The sequence below is a fragment of the Choloepus didactylus genome, chromosome 1 (genome assembly GCF_015220235.1).
Source record: "Choloepus didactylus isolate mChoDid1 chromosome 1, mChoDid1.pri, whole genome shotgun sequence".
Lineage (NCBI taxonomy): Eukaryota > Metazoa > Chordata > Mammalia > Pilosa > Megalonychidae > Choloepus > Choloepus didactylus.
In genome coordinates this window covers 104,401,404-104,423,780 of record NC_051307.1, presented here as the reverse complement: position 1 = coordinate 104,423,780, position 22,377 = coordinate 104,401,404, and the positions used below count along the sequence as shown (strand labels likewise).

At 38.5% G+C, this 22,377-nt stretch overlaps 1 protein-coding gene across 1 annotated transcript; it reads right to left on the bottom strand.

Moving 5' to 3' along the window:
- Positions 1-19,676: 19,676 nt before the first annotated feature.
- Positions 19,677-21,196, bottom strand: SST (somatostatin). The gene is made up of 2 exons (XM_037844926.1): positions 20,967-21,196; positions 19,677-20,048 (listed from the first exon to the last, which is right to left on the bottom strand). The coding sequence occupies exons 1-2, from the start codon at positions 21,102-21,104 to the stop codon at positions 19,836-19,838; spliced, it is 351 nt and encodes a 116-aa protein (XP_037700854.1). The 5' UTR covers positions 21,105-21,196; the 3' UTR covers positions 19,677-19,835.
- Between the last annotated feature and the right edge of the window lie 1,181 nt (positions 21,197-22,377).

Below are 22,377 nucleotides of genomic sequence, written 5' to 3'. Positions count from 1 at the left end.
ACTGTAAGAAGGGTAAGTACACAGCTTAGAGATGCTGTGGTTCTCTTTCTTGGATCCCAGACACACAAGGCTCTGGGGCAGCTCTCAGGGCAGAATCAGAAGGGCATTTATGACACCCTGGGTGTTTGTCATGGCTGTTACGTGAAATTCACCAGATATAAGTGATATTCCTAAAGAAGGCCATAGCAAGTCAAATAGCCTCAGGCTGTAATGGCCCATGCTGTAGCCCTCAAAGGACAGTTTTACTTTCTTTGTGGCTGTATTCACTCAGGCAGATAAAGCCTCTGCTATTTAACACCCAGGTCAGTCTCTTGATTCAACTCATTACAAATGGAGAATAAAGTAACAGATTTCAGCTTTTTAAACAAGTGTCTGATTTGTTCAGTTCACTGTCTCTCCCAGAACTACCTGATGGAAACTTATATTAACTGGAATCAAGGGAGTTTAGAAACACTTGCTGAAATTTTGAGTATTTTCTTTACAGACTATTTCCAAAGAAGCAATTTCCTCGAGGTCGAATCTTGACAGGATGAGCAAGTACAGGCAGGCAATAAGTAGATGGACTCAATTACACACACATGTATATATTTTTAAATGAAGAAAGGTATAATGCAAAAGATGCCAGGAAACATGAAATTCTTAATGGCTAAATGAGAGGGACTATGAGACCAAAAGAGTTATTTTGATTTTAACTTCTTTATTTGATAAGAAAGATCACCTATCTCATTGGGCTAAGAAAGACATCAACAGGTTGACTCTCCTTCTTTAAAAATTTGAAACAACCCAAATATTCCGTTGTTACGCATGTACGCATAAAGGATTTTTGTGTGTCTTGGAGAATCAACCCCTTTATCATTATATATTGCCTCACTTTATCCTTGATAACTGTCCTTGTTCTGAAGTCTGCTTTGTCTGAAATTAATATAACCACTTCAGGTCTATTTTCCATCCCTTTATTCTCATCTGCCTATGTCTTTATATTTAAATTGGGTTTCTTATAAACAACATCCAGTTGGGTCTTGTTTTTTTGATCCACTTTGACAATCTCTGTCTTTTAACCGATGTATTTAGACCATTAACTTTTAAAATGATTATTGGCATAGTTGGATTAATATCTACCATGTTTGTAATTGTTTTCTATTCTTTTCTTTTTTAAAATCTTCCTCTCTTTTCTTTTTTAGACTTTTCTGGTTTTAGTTGAGCTTTTTTCTATATGATTCAATTTTCTCTCCTCTCAGACTATTAATTTATTTCTTTAAAATATTTTAGTGGTTGCCTCAAGGTTGCACTGTGCATTTACAACTAATCAAAGACAACTTGCAAATAATTCTATACCACTTAATGGGTAATACAGGTACCTTATAGCAGAGTATACCCAACTCCTCCTTCCTGACCCTTATAACATCTCTGTCATTCATTTCACTCATCCATAAGCTACAATCACCCACTGCAGTTTTGCTATTATCACTTTTAACAAATTGTTACTAAGATCAATTAAAATTATAAAAATAAAAGATTTAATTTTACCTTCATTTATTCTTTCTCTCTCTTCTTTTCTTTATGTAGATCAGAGTTTCTGGACTATATCATTTTCCATCTCTCTTAAGACCTTCTTTCAACATTTCTTACAAGAAAGATCTACTAGTAACAAATTCTCTTGGTTTTTGTGGGTCCAAGAAAATATTTTTCTCCTTCATTTTTGAAAGATAATTTTGCTGGATACAGAAATCTGAGTTGGTGTTTTTTGTTTGTCTGTTTGTTTTGTTTTGCTTTTTGTTTTGTTTTTTGTTTTTGTTTTTGTTTTTCTGTCATGCCACTCTTTTTGCTTGCATGGTTTCTGACAAAAATTCCAGTGTAATTTTTATCTTTGGTAATATATATGTAAGGCATTATTTTCTGGCTTCTTTCAAGATTTTCTCTTTGTCTTTCATTTTCTGTAGCTTGAATATGATATACCTGGTGTTTTTGGTATTTATCCTGCTTGGTGTTATTCTGTGCTTCCTAGATCTGTGGTTTGGTGCCTGTCATTAATTTTGGAAAATTCTTAGCCACTATTATTTTAAATATGTCTTCTATTCCTTTCTCTCTCCTTCTTCTGATATTCCCATTATACATATGTATGTTACACGCTTGTAATTGGCCTAAAGTTTTTGGATGGTCTGTTCTACTTGTTTCTTTCTTTGTTTCTTTTTTCTTTGAATCTCAGCTTGGAAAGTTTTTATTGACTTAGCTTAAAGTTTACTGATATTTTACTCCACTGATGAACCTATTGAAGGCATTCTTCATTTCTGTTACAGTATGTTTGATTTCTAGCTTTTCTTTATTATTCTTTCTTAGAATTTCCATCTCTCTGCTTATATTGCCTATCTCTACTTTTTCCATTATCTCCCTTAACATATTAAATCATGTCTATGTTAAATTCCCTGCCTGGTAATTCCAACATCTGTGTCGTATCTGAGTCTGGTTCTAATAATTGCTTTGTCTTTTCAGAGTGTGTGTTTTTCCTTATCTTTTTTAAAAACTTGTAATATTTTGTTTAAAGTCAGTCATATTGAGTCTGGTAATGGGTATTGAGATAATCAAGCTTTTGGTGTGAGATTTTTTATTAATATGGCTAGGAACTGGACTGGATTCAATTTTTGTTGTAGTTGCAGGGGCTAGAGGTTTCAGTTTTTTTCTGATTTTCATGTCCCTTTTTCCTCCCTGTTGTTTTGAGTTTCCCCAAGAACTCCTTCTTAAATGGAATCTGTGACTTATAGCTCTCTCAGATGTAATTCACTATTGTTATACTGGAGCCTTAATGATGTGGTGGGAAGGTGTTGGGGATTGGAAGTGTTGTATATTCTTATAGTTAAATCTCAGTTTTTTCAGTGGGCTTAAGTCCCTGGGCTGTAACTCTCAGAAGTGTTTCTTAGCCTTTTTACTTCCCTTACATAAGACAGAAAAGGCACCGCAGGTCAGGTAGGGCTCTAATAAAGTATTTCTGTTGCAGGGAGTCCTTTGTTATAGAGAACGTTTTCCCCTAGGCATATTTCAAACTGGTTACTTTTCCTTGTCATCTGACTGAAGCAACAAGGGATTTTTCTCTGATCTTCACTATAGAAGCCTGGAGGGACTCTTGGAGGTAAAACATTTGGGAATGTGGGGACCCCTCTAATACTTGGTCCCCAAGAGTTTTAATCCTCAAGCTAGTGTACACTCAGCCTCCTGCAATTCATCAAAAGCAGTATAATGTTCCTTCCAGTTTCTGGCTTCAGGGGCTTCTGTTCCTAGTAAACTGATCTACATGTGATCCTTTATATTCACTTGTCTCTCAAGTTTACAGGTTTGCAGTTTGTCATGTGACCTCAATTCTCTGACTGATCTAAGAAAACTTGTTGATTTTCTATTTATTCAGCTTTTTTCTTGTTGGGGATGGAGTGATGACTTCTATGTTCTTTATACTTTGGAGCAGAATCAGAACTCCCCTTGCTATCCTTTCTAGCCTTATTATGATTACTCAATTTTAGCATCATTATTATTTTTATTAGTAAGGCTCTTGTTCTACTGATAGAGTCAATGACTCTTCATTTTAGTTGTCTACCTTCTCCATGAAGAATTACCTCTCCTGGAACTGGCTTATTTTGTTTTGTTTTCCTGTAGCTGTTTTCACTGACTGATTGTTTCAAGTTTTATGCATGCAGCCATCTGAAAATAAGATGCCTTATTTAAAACCTTAGGTCAAATTCATTTACTGTGCAGGTGAGAAATTAAGACACACTGACCACCTTCCACATGCTCTCTCCCTAGCATGCCCTTCTTCTTTATAATCCCAGATAAGTCTCCAGCTATCAAATTTCTACCCATTCTTCAAGTTCTATCACCTCCAAACAGACTCTCCTAATGACTTAAATTAGAATTATTCTTTTCTTCCCCAGTCTACTGTGGTAGTTTGTTTTATATATATAAGCAGCTATCACAGTATGCCTGAAACGTTAGCTGTTTTCTCCACTGGACTGTGGGCATATAGAAGGCTTAGTCTTTGTTTGATTCAGTGTTGTATCACCTGCAGCATTGACACTGATTTGCATAGAATTTGGAAATTTCTCTTACATCTTGTAGCATCTCATGAAAATGAGGTACTTAAAACAACATATATGTTGGAACTTCATTTTGTTAAGTTGAATTTTCCTTTGTTTTCTCTCTCTCTTTCTTCTGTTTCCCTTCTCTCCTTCCTTCTTTCTTTCAGTTAGAAGGAAATGTAAATAAATGTCTATGAGTTTGGGGTGTGATGGTTAAGTTCATATTTCAACTTGTCTAGGTTATGGTGCCTAGTTGTATGCTCAAGCAAGCACTGGCCTGATTTTTACTGTGAGAGTATTTCATGGGTTAAAATAATCAGTCAGTTGATTGCATCTATGACTGACTGTGTCTACAATCAACAGAGGAGATTGCCTTCAGCAATGAGAGAAGTCCCTTCCGGTCAGCTGATGCCCTTAAAGGGAAAACGGTTGATTTCAGCAGTCAGAAAGAAGAATATCTATCCTTACTTCAGATAGACAGTTTCTCCTGGAGAATTCATCAAAACCTTCACTGGAATTCCCAGTTTGGGTACTGCCCCGTGGAATTAGGACTTGCTAATCCCCATGGTTGCATGAGCTAATTCCTAGAATAGATCTCATAATATTTACATACATATATATCTTGGCAGTTCTGTTTCTCTGGAGACCCCTAATACAGGAGATGAGGAAAGAGTGAAATAATTAGATTAAGTTCAAGTTCACAACATTTCATAACCACCTTGAGGCATTATTTGCAATATGTTTTCTTTGTTCTTACAAATGCCTTATCTTATTGAACCACATAATAGCCTTGTGTGGTTGGTGGGATAAGTATGATTTTCCCTGTTCTATAATTGAAGGACGGGAATATCAGTCTTGCCAAATGACACAAAGATGGTATGTAGTTGAGATGGGACTGGGAGAAGTAGATAATAAGGACAAGCTTGTGAAAATGTGCAGATAGGGATAAAAGTGTAGAATCAAAAGTAATTACAAATTGTTTGTTCCATATATAGATACATCACAGAAATAAACCTGTCTACATATGAAATAATCACTGGCAATAAGGAGGATTGTATTCCAACGAAGTGAGCATTCAGGTTCATCTATCTAAATAACCAAGTTAATGAAATTCATTGTACTTGGTGATGTGATTACAAATTAGACTTAATGCACAGTTCCTGGAACATTGCAAAAACTGTCTTAAGAGAGACTGTCTCTTCATTTTATCTGTATTCCCTATCTCCCCAATTATAATCTTATAATGCATTCTTCTTTCCCTGTGCCTGGATGCTCTAATTCCTCTGCTGCCCTTAAAGTCCTTATGATCAGACTTCCACTTTTTTGTTCATCAACAATTTTTCTTCATTACTGTGTTCTGTATTACCTCCTGCATTGCAGAATTAAATTTATTTGGGGAAGAGGTTGAAGGGACAACTTGTAGAGGATATGGTAGTCTGAATATAGCTATCTCAGTCTGTTTAAGTAGTTTATGTATTAGAAGAAAAATTAGGAAAAAAATAATGTTTGGGCCCACTGATATGATTTTATCCAAATAAGATATTTCTTAATTATATACACAGTGCCCATCAGTAAATGTAAATGTGTTTGAAATGTACATTCATAGTTTGCCCGAGCTGCTATCACAAATACCACACAAAGGGTTAGCTTAAACAATGGTAATTTATTGGCTCAGGGTTTGGAAATTAAAAGAAATCCAAAATCAAGATATTGGCAAATCTGGCTTTCTCCCCAAAGACTGTTAGCATTCTTGTGCTGGCTGCCGTACTCCTTGAGGTTCCTTGGCTTTCCCATCACATGGTGATTTCTTCTCCTTTCTGCCTGCTCTTCCAGTTTCCACTGACTTCCTGCTCTTATTCCTCCCTGTGGCTTATAAGGCTTCCAGTAATCCAGATTAAGGCCAACCCTGATTTAGTTTGTCACACCTTAACTAAACACATCAACTTCAAAATGTCCTATTTATACTGGGTTCACACTCATGGGGATGTGTATTAAGATTAAGAACATGTGTGTACCAGTTTGGATGTATTATGTCCCCCAAAACATCATGTTCTTTAATACAATCTTGTGGGGGCAGATAGGTTGGAATCTTCGGATTAGATTGTTTCCATGGAGATGTGACCCGCCCAACTGTGGGAAATACCTTTGATCATGTTGTTTCCACGGACATGTGGCCCTGCCCATTCAGAGTGGGTCTCGATTGGTTTACTGGAGTACTTTAAAAGAGCCACACAGGCCCAGATGCTGCTGCAGCTTAGAGAGACATTTTGGAGAACACCATTTTGAAACACAATTTGGAAGACATTTTGGAGATGGCTGGCTGTTGAAAGCAGACTTTTGCTAGCCCAGAGTTTGCCTGAGAGAAACTAAGAGAATACCCCCAAATGCCTAGAGAGAAATGTCCTGGGAGAAAGTAATTTTGAAAGCAGAAGTCAGGAGCAGATGCTGGCCATGTGCCTGTGCCTTCCCAGCTAACAGAGGGCTTTTTGGACGCCATCGGTGTTCTTCAGTGAAGGTAGCCTATTGTTGATGCCTTTGTTTGGACACCTTTATGGCCTTAGGACTGTGGTTTTGTGACCAAATACACCCCCTTTGTAAAAGCCAATCAATTTCTGGTATTTTGCTTAAGAGCAGCATTAGCAAACTGAAACTGTGTTTGTTGAGGTATATAATTCAAATACCACATACATTGAGCCTGATTTTCATTGTAGGAGTACCAATAGATTTTTCTTTTGCCAAAATCTTACTAGATGTGGTTACCTAAGCTGAAGCTATGTTTCTCAGAATCCTCTACCTTGTGCAAGTTCCAGGTTATGGTTGATTATAAGACAAATTTGCCTGATATTTGGAAGGTGAAAGTGAAGTTACAACCTTTTATTTAATTCAATTTTATTGAGATATATTCACATACCATACAATCATCCAAAGTGTACAATCAGTTGTTCACCATACCATCAGATAGTTGTGCATCCATCACCCCAATCTATTTTTTGAACATTTTCCTTGTACCAGGAAAAGAGAAAATAAGAATAAAAAATAAAAGTAAAGAACATCAAAACACCCCCCACCCTGTTTTTCATTTAGTTTTTTGTTCTGCATTTTTCTACTTATCCATACATACACTGGATAAAAGGAGTGTGATCCATAAGGCTTTCACAATCACACTGTCACCTCTTGTAGGCTACATTGGTATACAATTGTCTTCCAGAGTCAAGGCTACTGGGTTGCAGTTTGATAGTTTCAGGTATTTACTTCTAGATAGTCCAATGCATTACAACCTAAAAAGGGTTATCTATATAGTGCATAAGAATGCCCACCAGAGTGACCTCTCAACCCTGTTTGGAATCTCTCAGCCACTGAAACTTTATTTTGTTTCAATTCGCATCCCCCTTTTGGTCAAGAAGATGTTTTCAATCCCACGATGCTGGGTCCAGATTCACCCCCAGGACTCATATCCCACATTGCCTGGGAGATTTACACCCCTGGCAGTCAGGTCCCATGTAGTGGGAAGGGCAGGGAGTTCTCCCACTAAGCTGGCTTAGCTAGAGAGAGAAGGCCACATCTGAGCAACAAAGAGGTACTCAGGGGGAGACTCTTAGGCACAATGATAAGCACATTTAGCCTCTCCTTTGCAGTGATGAGCTTCATAAGGGCAAGTCCCATGATAGAGGGCTTGGCACATCAAACTGCCAGTCCTCAATGTTTGTGAGAACATCAGTAACAATCCAAGTGAGGAAGCCCAACACCTCTGCATTTTTTCCCCAGCTCCTCAGGGAAGCCCTACGTATATATTTTTATTTTCTGTCCAAATTACTTGGGGATGTGTTGCTATTTCACACTAAACTATGCAAACCTACCAGGTCTCACTTCCTATTAAAAGTTCCATGTAATTATGATATTTGAATGAATTGTGTGAGTTAAATTGTTTAAGAAATATAGATCTTGCACCAACTAAACATCTCTTCCCTTGGTCTTACATGGAATTTGAAGTTTTAAAATGCAATTGGTATTGTCCTTTATCCTTTGGCCTGATTTGTCCCAGTCCTAACCACATCTGCTTCATTCATATCTCTAGTTGAAGTCTGGAGTATTTTTCAGCTTTTTTAACAGTTGCTATATGTGCTAATACTGACATTCATATCTGCTGAGTTCTAGCCCTGAGTTTCAGGTGTCACACAGATAGCCAAAGTTCCAGGGATCGATCAGGTTATACACAAAGAGAGCAGCATCTCAGAATCTGGAAATAGCCATTACAATTCAGGAATAGATGTGACTGCTGTAAGAGCTTACAATCTAGGGATCATTAGAATAAGTGTTCCCCTGATAAGCAGTGCTCTAAGAAGCTACAACATTTTTGCTCAGAAGGTTGCTCTAGGATGCCAGGCACCACTGCAATTTGTACAAATTGCCATCAATCTGCTGGCTCACCTTATTGGCCAAGGGCAGCTTCTGGGCCCACAGCTCTTACAGCTCCACCAGATCTCTTCTTCTTAGTCTTTTCTGACTATTTGGACAAGCATATATTCAGCACAGTGTTGAAGGGCATCAGCTGCTTCTGCAAGTTTCTCATAGAGTCTGGGCTGGAGGCAGTGATAGACAGATGAGCATTGCAGTTAGTCTCTATGAGCTGCAAACTGTCCTCACAGATTCCAAGGTGCTCTCCCTCTCCCCCAGTTTTCAGCCTGCTTTTCTACTTGGTTATCATCCTTGCCATCCCTGCTGACCTACAGGGACTTCAGGCCAACCACCAGAACCAGAGGCAGCAGCCTTCCAGAGGCTTCTTCACCGGATCCCACAATTGTGTAATGTTTAATCCCTACTTTAAAAATTCCTTATTCCATATCTCATAGTGATCAAACCCCATCTGATATGAAAATTCATACAAGAGGTGATTCCATGGAAACTGAATCTTAAGGATGGATTCTGTGATTTGATTCTGGGTTATCTAGAATTGGTTCCCTGAAATGATTACATTTTTACTAATAACTAATATTACTAATAACTCTGTGGTAACTGGGACACTTACAGTCTATGGTATAACAATTACTTAAATTAGGACATGTAGATACTTGTAATTAAGGACTTATAGAACACAAAGCTTTGGGTGGCCATTTGCTACCATAGAATACTTTAATGAACATAGGTGTATAATGGGGATAGCTGTACTGGGCAATTTGGGAAAAGAAAATATGAGCTCAGAGATTAAATTTCTCAGCTCATTATGCAAGTAAGGGGCCAGAAAGCCTCTATTATTGTCCTAAAAGTTATCCTTATCTCCTTGGTTATATAGCTGACATTTCTGAAACCAAAACTGGAATTTAATCCTGCAGATGGCTAAATTAAAATGCAAAATTGAATTCATAACTTCACAGGATCTCTTATGTTAAATTTGAGAAATTGTTTAGGACATAATAAGACCCAGAAAATTGGGATGGGGTCATATGGTCAGTTTCTGATGAAGCTGGCAACCTTGAAATCCTAAATTCTACTGAACTTCCTTTGCCAACAGAAGCAAACCTTCTACTCAGGCCTGAGGAGGTTTGTCTCCCCTTTGTTGGAGAAACTATAATGACCCTCCCCAAGGTGGTTTCCTTAAAGGGGGCTGCTGGTCCCCCTCTCCTCCAGATCTACTCCCATCCTCTTTTCTTTTTTACTGGCCTACAACCAGACTCAGAACCCAACAGTCCCCAGGTAGTAAGGTACAAAATGTGACTTTGAGAAAGTACCAAACACACCAAAAGAATGATATAATTTTGCCAAGCTGTGTTGACAAAACCTGTGGAACATGTATGGAAATAGATAGTATGGATGTAATATCAGGGTGGAAGAAATCAAATGTTAGAATGGTCTGGATGATTGATACAGGTACATTAAGCAGAGATTCTAGATTATGCGTATTATCTTTAGTGGTGGGAGTGGCTTTCCCAGTTTGCTTGTTTAGTTGATTAAAATCTAAATTCTAGGGTGGTCTACCCTAAATAAAGCTAAATTGGAACTTTATCAATTTACTCTAAAGGAAATTATCTAAACCATTAGAGTGCTTTTAATCACTCATCTCCTGACTATGCCCCCGAGAAGATCCAGAGGACACTCTTTTCACCAGAGGTATATTGAGAGCCTCTTTTCTGTAAGCCAGGGATGAGAGTGAGAATTGCTGGACTCCTTGAATTAAGTAGGCATGATGAGATCTCATGGTGTCAGAGGCCAGGTGGCCATGCTTAACCACCAGGGATGTGAGTATGCTTACCATATGAGAAGCAGAGTTAAAGCATAAATCAAAATGGCTTGATCTACAGAAATATTTGGCATTGCTCAATTGAACATGGTGTCCCTAAAACTAAAATCAATGGACACATCACTTGATTTATGTAAGTAGAATATTCTATATCTGGTGAACAGAAAGTTGACCTGAATCATCACAAAAGAGAGCTGCAGCACTTCAGCAAGTTCCCAGATTTGAGCCAGTTCACAAACCAAAGCTCCTTAAATGTAGGAGAGGCTGGTCTCCTTGACGAAGGACTCTGCTCACCAAAACAAAATTTATACCTTTAGCCTTCCCCAGATAGACTTATAGCCATTTACCAGGGAACTATACATTGAGGAAGAGGATATTATCAGCATTTGGAGGGATTACTTGACACTAGCTCTGAGCTGATGTTAATTCTTGGAGAATCAAAACACCACTGTGGTCCACTAGTCAGCATAGGAGCTTATGGATATCATATGATTCATGAAGTTTTAGTTAAAGTCCATCTCATAGCAGGTACAGTGTATCCCTGTACCCACCTTATGGATATTTCCCAATGTCTGAAATACATAGTTGGAATAATAATCTCCCCAATTAGCAGAATTCTGACATTGTTTCCATGACCCACAGAATGGGAGCTATTACTGTCAGAAAGGTAAATGGAAGCCAGTAGAACTTTCCCAACCTACCAAAAGCAATACCACACTCCAGGAGGGAATGCACAGATTTGTGCCACCATCAAGGCTTTAAAAATACAGTAATAGTGATTTCTATAACATCATCACACAATTTACATCTTTGGTTTGTGCAGAAAACAAATGGATCTTGAAGAATGACAGTGGGTAATCTTAAAGTTAATCAGATGATGGCTCTAATTGCAGGTGCCATTCCAGAGTAACACATCCCCTGGCACCTGGTACTGTCTGGAGAATGCTGTTTTGCTCTATTCCTGAGATCAACAAAAGTAGTTCACTTTAAGCTGTCTGGGCCAGAGATACACTTTCAGTGTCCTAGCTCAGGGCTACATCAGCCGTCAAACGCCATGTCAGAATCTAGTCAGGAAGGGCCTCAACTGCCTCCTCATTTCACAGAACATCATGCTGGTTCATTACACTGATGTTATGCTGATTGGAAGAGATGAGCCAGACATAGAAACTTCTCCAAACACCTCTGTAAGAGACACACATGCCAGAAGGTGGAGAATGAATTCCAGAAAAATTTATGGCATGCAACCTCAACAAAATGTCTAGGGGTCCAGTGGTCTGGGGCATGTTGAGTTATCCTCACCAAGATGAAGGTAAAGTTGATGCACCTGGCCCCTCCTCCCACCAACAAAGAGACAAAATGCCTGGTGTGCCTCTTGGGATTTTGGAAGCAACATATTACTCTTTAGGGCATAGTAATCCAACCCATTTTCTAAGTAATCTGACAATCTTCCAGGTTTCAAGAAGGGTGAGAATAAGGGAAGTCTTTGAAACAGGTCCAGGCTGCTTCCCACTTTGACCTTAAGACTGAGAAAATCCAGTGTTTGGGGTGGAGCATTTGGTTGGACCCTATATGTGAATCTAGGTTTTAGAGTTAAACTATGCTTTCCTTTGTAACGATTCTCCTTTTATGAAACAGCTTCTGGCTTTTTTCTGAGTCCTTGGTAGAAATTTAATGCTTGACCATAGTCCACTAAGTTACAATGCAACTGAGCAACCATGAACTGGGTATTATCTTACCCAGCACACACAAATTTGTGTGTGCATAGAAATACTCCAACAATAAATGGGAGTGGTATATATGAGGTAGGGCTTGTACAGGCCTTTAATGCACAACTAAGGAGCATGAGCAAGTGACCCAGATACCCACAGTCCCTACACAGACTACACTGCTCCCAGTCTCAAACCACATCTATGGCCACACAGAAAGGCTCCCTATGATCATTTATCTGAAGAAAACATTGGGGCCAATTTATAAACGGTTCACACAATATGCTTCTGCATATGAGGTGCAGGTGCAGCACTTCATATCCACTCTAGAAGGGTCCTGAAGGGCAGCGTGAAAAATGCAGGTGGTCATTAAACTTGCTGCCTGTGCCAGTTTGGATGTATTATGTTCTCCAAAATGCCATTATCTTTGATGCAATCTTGTGGGGGAAGACGTATTAGTGTTGAATAGATCAGGATCCTTTGATTGAGTGTTTCCATGGAGGTGTGATTCAATCAACTGTGAGTGAAAGATTTGATCAGATAATTTCCATGGAAGTGTTACCCCACGCATTCAGGGTGGGTGTGAATTGGATCACTGGAGTTGTATAAAGGAGTTCACAAAGCAGCTGTGAGTGACATTTTGGAGAGCAACTGAGAGTGACATTTTGAAGAGGAGCTGCAGCTAAGAGAGGATGAAACACCCCAAGAGCAATATTTTGGAGAATGCCATTTTGAAATGCAACCTGGGAGCAAGTGGACACCAGCCACATGCCTTCCAAGCGAGCAGATTTTCAAGATGTCAACGGCCATCCTTCAGTGAAGGTACCCAATTGTTGATTCTTTACCTTGGACACTTTATGGCCTTCAGACTGTAACTTTGTAACCAAATAAACCCCCTTTATAAAAGCCAATCCATTTCTGATACTTTGCTTAATGGCAGCATTAGCAAATTGGAACACTGCTTTAAAAGGAGGAAGTCCCCTATCTAGAGGGAGGAAGGAGGTCCCATCTTCTCTGTACTAATCAACCTCCAACTATGCTACTGCATTCTGTTTGGGAGATCATACTTTAAGAAATACATAAACAAATGTGAGCAATCCTTGGACAGAGCATCCAATGTGATGAGAAGAAATTGAAATCATATTGTACTAGGAATGTTAAAGGAATTGAAGGAATTTAGCATGGAGAAGAGAGCACTCAGGTGAGGGAAATGAAAATGTCTACACATTTATGAAGGGCTAATTCTTCAGTAGAGTTGGTTCTTCAAATCCTGCCATTTAACAATATGACTTTCATCAAGTTACTTAAATACTTTGAACATCAGTTTCTACATCTATAAAAAATGAGGGTTTAATTCATGTTGTAATGCCTAAATATGAAGTATAAAATGTGTGATGATTCAGTGAGATAACAGTTTTTGAACACTTTAGTGAATTGGAAAGTATTGAACAAATGTAAGGAATTCTTATATTCTTTGTTATCAACAACATTTGCAAAAAGGCTAGTGTGTGCCAGTCACATACCGGAATTTCAAAAAGATATAAAAGCCTGTAAGGTCCAATCTGTTTATTTTCAAAATTTTCATCTTGATTAGAAAGGTAGGCATAAATATGTAAATAGATATAGATGCATAAACAAAGATATAGTGATAGATACATACATGTATGCTTGCACACATACACAGAAATAACTAACAAGACAAGGTACCACTAAACATAGGGATCAGGTGTTTTTTTATTGAAAATAACAGAAAGTCTTATCCAAACTACTTTAAAAAAATAAAGAGAATTTATTGGATCATACATATGAAAAGCACAGAAGTAAAAATCTCTCTTTTTTTTTTTTTTTTTGGTTGTACTTAATATTGTAGTTCAGTGAGGTCAACAAAGACCAGTTTCCTTCCATCTCTCTACCTTCTGCAGCACAGGCCTGCAAACCATACTAGCTTTCTTAATGTGGCTGAAAAAACACTCAGGACATGCTTTCTCATCCACTCTCAACAAGAAGGAGATGTCTCATAAGTAATCCAAAAAGTCTTAAGATTCACTCTGATTGGTTGTATGCCCAGCCATGAACCAATCTCTGTGACCAGGCAATGGTATATTCCAATTGGCTTAATCCACTTGTGTATCAATCCTGGACTGCAAGTGGAGTCAATCCTATTTCAACCACGTGGCTGAGAATGCATAGAAAAGTGGTTTACCAAAAGTAACTCAGGATGCTACTGTCAAAGTGGGGAATGGATATTAGAGAATAAGAATGGGGAAGAGGAGAGGGAATAAAAGAAGAAGGAAGAGGAGGAGCAGAGGAGGTGAAGTAAAAGAAGAGAAGGAGGAGAAGGAGATATAAAAGAAGAAGAAAGGCAGCTGCAACATCAGATGTGTAATGCAATAACAAATAAGACTAATAAGGGTCTTGATAATTCAGATGAGAGAAAGAATCCAAGAGTCAGGAGTATGCCAACTTGGGGAAGGCCATAGAACTTGAGTGGAGGTCTTACTCATGAGAACATCATGCTAATTCAAGCATTACGGAGAATAAAAATGATGATGAAGTGGAGGGTTGCAAGAAGTCTAGTAAAATCATTGCCTTTCATCCTTGTGTTTAGGGACTGAGTGGGCAAGTGTAGATGGAAAAGTCAGGGAGAAAGAACTACGTCCCAGTTAAATTTGTAAAACTTAACTTTCATAATGTGCATTTTGAGTCAAATAAATTGCTACCGAAGGATAGCAATTCTAGGGCAGCTTAATGCTTTCCTTCATAAAGCGTGCCATCTGACCATAAGATTTGGAACTGAAAATGTATTTTTATAATTTTTTTATTTAGGAAAGATAGAATTAAGCAGCAATTAAGCAATAATGCATTATCTCTCTCAACTAATTTGAACTTTACTTTAAATACCCAAGATTTCTTTGAAATATTATTTATTTTAACAGCATCATTTAATATCTGTATAAATGTGTAAATGTATAAATGTATAAATGGCCCATATTCTAGGGACATGTGACGCTAATAGGAGTGAGATGACTCCTTATGTGATCTGGAATATTTATCTGAGACCCGGAGAAGTATATAAACTTTAGTAGTGTAAAAGCCTACTCGTGTAAAAGATGACCTCATTTATAAATTTCAATGAAAATACTAAGGTTCCCAAATCTCAGTTTCAGGCCAAGTTTTCACAAAGGCCAAGGGAGGAAGGTGTGACACTAACCAGTCATAATGTGGAAGATGCCATAGCCTGTACAATAAAGACTGTGACCAAGAGATCTGTAATTGCTTCAAGCTAAAAATGCCTACAGTCAGGTACATGGGATTGGGTGGGAGAGGATGGTTAAGAGCCTCAGGTATTCCATTTAGTTATTCATTCATTCATTCATTTGACAAAATTAAAGCCATGGTTATGAACATGTGAAAAGAAAAGTTTCTTAGAAACAGTGACCTAAATAGTCACAAAATCAAACCCTAACTGCAGAGCCTAAATCCCTTTCTCCTCTAACAATCATTGAGACGTAATACTCATTTGTATTATATATTGAAGAGCTAAATTAAGCTGCTCTGCTCTTAGTTTATCAATCAAGTTACAATTTCCCTTTAACTCCTGTTATTCCCCTAAGATACAAAAGAGCAGTGGACTGGAAATCTGATGATCTGGTTCCAACTGAACCGCTCACACACTGGTAGCATATTGAGCAAGTTACTTATCTCTCTGATTCTCACTTCTTCATATATCCAAAAGGAATATTAACACTTGTCAAGTTAACCTAGATTATATTGTGAAAGCATGTGCTATAACATAATGCCTATAACACACTCATTCCATCCATAAAAAATCACTTAGACTTCCAAACCATAATTTAAAACTAATAAGGGAGACTAGTTTGGAGAAAAGGAAGTTGCTGACACCTGTATCCTTTCCTATCCCTCTGTTCCTATCTCCATTGTAACATTTGATAATTTTTAGGGAATGTCCTTATGTGACATTCTTTCCTACTAGACTCAGTTCTCTGAAAGCAGGAAACTTGTCATACAAACTTCTGTTTCCCAGTTTCCAGCAAGTCCTTTAAACTGAGGTACATTTTAGGTAATGCTAAACTGATCACTTGGAATAAAATACCCCTTGTCACTTATTAAAGAAATAGAGTTGCTCATTGAAGTTTTTCCTCCCTAGTCCTCTTAATGTGGATCTGAATTCTCTGAAGAACATTTCTTCAGGCAAATTGCAAATTCTGTCCACTTATTGTGAAAATCCATCTGCTTGTTGGTACAGCCCCTTTGCCTCCACTCTGAGATAGAATCATCCTTTACTTTTGGGCTATGGCTTAGTGAAATATTCTCTCCCTTGAGTTTCTTCTCCTCTTAACCAATGCCATTACTATTTCCTCCTAAAGTCTTTCCATATCCACGAGAAGCTGTTTTGTATCAATGGCCTTGTTCTCTCTCAAAAGCAGACCGATTAGTTGTTCAGTGGAAGTTGAAGAAGCCCTGGGGACAAAATTCGTATTTGCATCAGATTAACAAAACACGCCAATGATCTCAAAGATCAGATTCCTTGAGAGGCAATGTGACAGAATAATCAAAATAACCCAGAGGAAAGGAAGGGGGAACTTAGGCTTTGTCCGGACTCTGCATCGACTTTCTGTGTTATCTTGGGCAGATAACTTAATCATTCCATATGTCAGCCTTCATTAAAATGAGTGGTGAGGATTAGATGATATCTGAGCCCCCTTCTATGTCTGTTATTCAGAGTTAAAAGAATATTTTGTGTCATCACAAGACAGAATTGCTTGTGTATTAAGTATAGTTTGAACCAAGGCCCAGAAAATTGGTTCTGTATTTGGGTCAGTAATGTACCTGCATGATCTTAAAATAAACAAATTTGAGAAAAGTTTTAGAGAATCCGGTTTTCTACAACTGGGAGTCCCATGGGTAATGGGCAGTTGAGAAGCTCTGTTGAAGGCTTTGTAAGATGCTTAAAGAAAACTGGACTGATTGAAACTTCCAAAATTATTGAGTCTACTTATTTGACTCAGTGGTTATTAAAAACATACTCATGTGTTGTTATCTTTCTGGTGTCACTCCAATATCACATAGAATAACCACTGTTGTAATTTTCCTCTGCCATCTAAAGCATTAGTGAAAACTAATGTCACCCAGAAAACTGAGATTTGCTTCACTTGAGACTGTAAGCTCATGGATCATTCATTCATTCTTTCAATGAACATTGAAAACCTACTGTATGAGATGCTTAGTGGACCATACATATGAATCAGACATATTTGTTGGAAATTCATGCACAAATATTCACTTACTTTCTTACATATACTCAAACAACTACAATAAATGCTAGAAAGTGGTAAGCACTATGGAAGAGATGCAAATTAAATACTTAGAAATGGGAGATATTCCATTTGAGAACACAGAGTAAGACTTTTATGGAGCAAGAAGCATTTAAAATGTGTCTTGAAGACTAGGTTAGATTTGGACATACGGAAACAACAAGAAGTAGCAAAGACAAACAGAGGGATTAGAAGGTATGTAACAACAAAATTAACATCAATCATAACATCTAACACTCTCCAACTGTTTACTATGTATTAACAGCTTTAAATACATGGTCTCAGAAAATCCTCATAATCTTTAAGGACTTGGTTTTATTGGTATTCACATTTTCAGATGGGGAGATGAAGAAACTGAGGCCCAGAAAAGAGAAGTACCTTCCCCAAGCTGTCCCAGTTAAGGAACTAGGATGTTGTTCAAGATTACTGAAACATGTGGTTATGGCAGGGAAGTGAAATACAATCTGAAAGATTTGTTGTGGCTAAACAATAAACAAACTTAAATGCTAGACTCTTTCTGTGAATCAAACTTAAGAGGAACCCAAATGAACAAAATTGGAAGTAAAAAGTAAGTCATTCTGTATGTGTGTGTGTGTGTATTAAAGTTATGCTTTCTATATTTGTTAAAGTGATCAAAAATTAGCAATCCCCTAGCACTCTCATCAATTTTGAAGCATAGAATGGCAATCACACCCAGATGGGATGTTGGTGCCCTTTCTAGTGTATTCTCTATTTATGAAAGTGGTAAACTAAACCTGAAAGATAATTAACCCTGATAAAACGTTCCATTCAATTTAAGCTTTAAGTAAAGAATAAATAAATATGTGGGCATGTGACTACGTAACCCAGGCCAATTATTTCCATGTTACTATTGGGAATTTACAACCAAATATGATACTAAAACTTAAAATCTCCTGGCACTCATATACTCTATGCACTGTCAGAAAACAATTGTGTTCTCTTCTATGTTTTTATCATAATAGTGTGATTCTGTTACTCCACTTGGTTGGTAACCAGATGTACACAAGGCATTTAGCAACACAGATCCCCTAAGTGGACAAGCATTAATTCCTCCTAAAAATCTTGTAAATGAAAGATGCACCAGGACTTCAAAGGATGTTCTGTTTTCACAGAGATTAGTAAAATTGCTTGGATTTTCTCTTGTTTGATCAGCTGTTCAGGAATTAACTTCCCACTAAGCCGAGTTCGTATTAAAAATATGTATTTCTAACACAATTATTTTCTACAAAGCATGAAGTTCCTCTTAGATGTGTTTATGTATGCTGTCATCAGTAAGCTTATAGTATGGAGATTTATGTTGAACTTATGTTTTTATATTTGTTTTATTATTTGAGCAGATATGCAGAAATACAGTTATACTTAAAACATACTTCTCCAAAGAGACATCTTATTCAGGACTCTGTGAGTTAAATTAATACTATTTTTAACTGTCTCGAGCTATAGTATGTAGTATGTAACTGGGTGTGCTTTTATAATACTAATAATAATAACTAACATTTATTGAGCATTTTAGTTATTGTTTGCATTTTTATTTGACCCCTATTTTGATAAAATCAAAAGAACACTTTGAGATATCTCCTTCAGCTGTCCTGTGGTTGTGAGATTGGGCTCTGATACCTTCAATAGTGTAGCATTCACTGACATAACCAACATCTTTTTCTTGCATCACATAGTTCTCTCATGTTGGAATCTTGCAATAAGCATAGCATTTTACCCTAAGAAAAATTATTTAGAAGCTTTCTTTGAAGCCAGAGGCAGCCATTTAACCTTGTTCAATTACAAAGGATTGTCAAAGAAGACAATATAAAAGCAATGTTGTTTCGGTGGATAAATGCTCACAAACTAGAAACAACTTGTGAATATTCTCAGCATTATTTTGGCTATTCAAGCCAACTTTCATCCTCTTACTTTTAAATCATTTTCACTTTCCATTTTTCACATATTATATATTTTACATATCAACCTGGTAGATAGGTGGATATCTCAGCCTGCCTACATATAAATACTAATACTCATTTCAACAGCCCAAAATATTATTTTTAAGAGCATTTAATATGTAATTGATGCTAGTGGCAGTCTCTTCCAACAATTATTATTGGGTTAAAGTTCAAATGCACAGAATTGCTTGGAATTATTTGTTTGAAATGACCCAAACTATAAGGGTTACCGTTTAAAACATAATCATTATTACAACAGGGAATTGTTAGTAGTATGCGTGTGATAATTGATGTGCATGTCTCAAATAATTAGCCTGAAATCACAACTCAAGATAATCACATATTTGTGATCAGAAAGGATTACTCAATAAGAAATCAAATTCTTGTTTTCCATAATTTCACCATAATTTTATTTTATATTTACAGTCTTCACTTCCTAATGCAAGGGTCTTGCTGAGGATTTGGGGAATTAGGGAAGAGAGCTGGGATTTGGAGGAGAGAGATCAGAGGTATGATATGGACAATAATAACTAATAAAACTAACAGGATGTGAAAGTCTTCCAGAAGAAATTCTTGCAACCAGCTTTGCGTTCCCGGGGTGCCATGGCCGGATTCGAGTTAGCAGATCTCTGCAGCTCCAGTCTCATTTCATCCTGCTCAGCAGTCTGGGACAAATCTTCAGGTTCCAGGGCATCATTCTCTGTCTGGTTGGGTTCAGACAGCAGTTCTGCCAAGAAGTACTTGGCCAGCTCCTTTATCGGGTGGAAGGGAGAGGGAGAGAGAGAAAAATGGTGAGGATGACAGTAACAATGATGGAGAAGAAGAAATGATGAAGTCCAGTTTAGGAAATCAGATTCAGCCACACCCAGAACCCAGTTTCCATGCTGTGTACTTTCTGTCATGATTAAAAATCAGTTAAGGATACACAAATAAGAGTAGTTGTTATAATCACCAAGTTACACAAAAATGCTTCAGAAGTTCACATATTTCTGCAATTTTTCCACCTCTGTAGGCTTACAGCATGCAGAGAGGGAGAGGGAGTGGGAGAGAGAGAGGGAGAAACAGCTTCAGATTATTAAAGCAGTTTTGCAGAATTAAAGCATTTGCCAACAGTTTGCTTAACTCAATTTCTGTATCATGAGTTACAAAGTGGAATTGTTCTTACCGTTTTTACTAAGTCACCTGTGGGAAACAAGACCTTTTACAATCGCAAACATAATCGTGTTCCGTCTGTAGAGTGTCCCTTAGCCCCCAGCCCTTCACATGAAAGTGGAGCGTTTAGATGATAGCCCCTTCAGAAGTCCGCTCTTTCAGCACCTGGGTCAGCACCTCCCGTTTTCAGCACCGGGGATAGATTCCATCACCCTTTTCCTGCTCAGGCAGCTACCCAGGTCCTCGGAATTTTCCCGAATGCCCAAGAACCCACCTGAACTATGACTGACTTGGCTGATCAGGAAAGGAAAAAAAAAATGGGCAAGAGGGGAGTCTGGACTTAGAAAGTTTTTCTAAGAGCTTTGGGAGATAAGGGACCATGGAAAGCACCGAGACTCGTCTGAGGACAACGGGGCACTTCTCAAGTTCAAACCAAGGGGGCAGGGGCAAGGCTAAGAGAGGGTTGAGGGATCCAGGAGAGGGGAAAGGGAAAGAAGACGTCGAGGGAGTCTCTTTACCTGCTTCCCCGCGGCAGCAGCCAGGGACTTCTGCAGAAATTGACGGAGTCTGGGGTCCGAGGGCGCGCCGGTGACCCCGCCCATGGCCAGGACGATGGAAAGCGCGGCCAGCGCGCACTGTAGGCGGCAGGACAGCATCTCGGCGACGCCGGGGAAGCCGAGCTAGAGCGCCGAAGCTCAAACTCAAGGCGCGGTTCCGCAGGCTGCAGCGACGGCTCTGCACCTCGCGACTCCTAAAGCGTCTTGGGAGCTCTCCACTGTCTCCCACCTTTTTAAACTCTCTCTCTGACGTCAGGCTAGGAGGCGCCCCCAGATCTCACCAGCGCTTTTACGCACCATTAGCCTCGAGAAATCAATCACAGAAGTGAGAGGAGGCGACACAATCCAAAGTGACTTACTTAAAAAAAAAAAATCAGGCACACGGATGATTTCACACATGCCACAGTTTCCATGCAATTATTTATATTCACTCAGTGCTATGCACATACACTCTCTGTAATTTCACTCACACGCACATACACATGTGCACACTCAATTACATACAAACAGAAGCCAAAGTAATCAGCCCTCACAGAGATAAACACACTATCACACATGGCTGCATACGCATACGTGTACCCAGACAATTCCAACTATCATCACACTCCAACATTTTAGGAGGCAAACAAATGCAAGGGAGGATGTATATGGCAAGTGGAGACGCAGAATCATTCCTTTAAGAACAGAGCTGAGAATCCAATGTGAATGTTAGGAGGGTCTGAAACATCTCCTCTTCCTCCATTATCTATGTGAAAAGTATTGTATGTGACAATGTAGAAAACTTCACTTTTCTCTATAATGGGGGAGAGGGTATCTTTGGGTCACACTTTCTCCCTCTTTCTCAGCAGCTGAGAGATTTCTGATCTATCTGCCTTTCCACTGTGACAAAAACTACACACACACACACACACACACACAAAGTGTGTTTTCACTTAGTTTCATTTTGGTGCCTAGAAACTTGGAGTTGGAAGACAATCTCAGAAATCAGCTAATGAAACTGAGTCACTGAGCCCTAAAAACAGGCAGGGAATTGCCCTGGCTCACATTCCACAGTTAGAAAAAGGACCAGACTTCCACATCCCAAGGCCAGAGTTCTCCACTCTCAGTTTTCAAATAGATTTCTGGCCAAAGGAGCAGATATAGGTCAGAGACCCTCAGTCTGGACCTGTGAAAGTTCAGGAAACCCCTGAAAATATGTGACCAATATTGTGTGTGTATATGTGGGGAAAGAAACAACAGACTCAAGCAGATTGAGACCCCTACACACACGTGCGTGCACACACACACACACAAGTTTAAGAAGTGTTGTATAGAATTCTGGTTGTGGTCTTGTTAAGTGTTTGCTGTACAGCTCAGAGTTGTAGCAGCTTTT

Bases quoted from the DNA above. Each gene is read 5' to 3' on its own strand.
- SST (XM_037844926.1), bottom strand. From the start codon at position 21,104: ATGCTGTCCTGCCGCCTACAGTGCGCGCTGGCCGCGCTTTCCATCGTC. The intron at 20,049-20,966 runs GTAAAGAGACTC...CACCCGATAAAG, and splicing joins CTGCTGCCGCGGGGAAGCAG to GAGCTGGCCAAGTACTTCTT.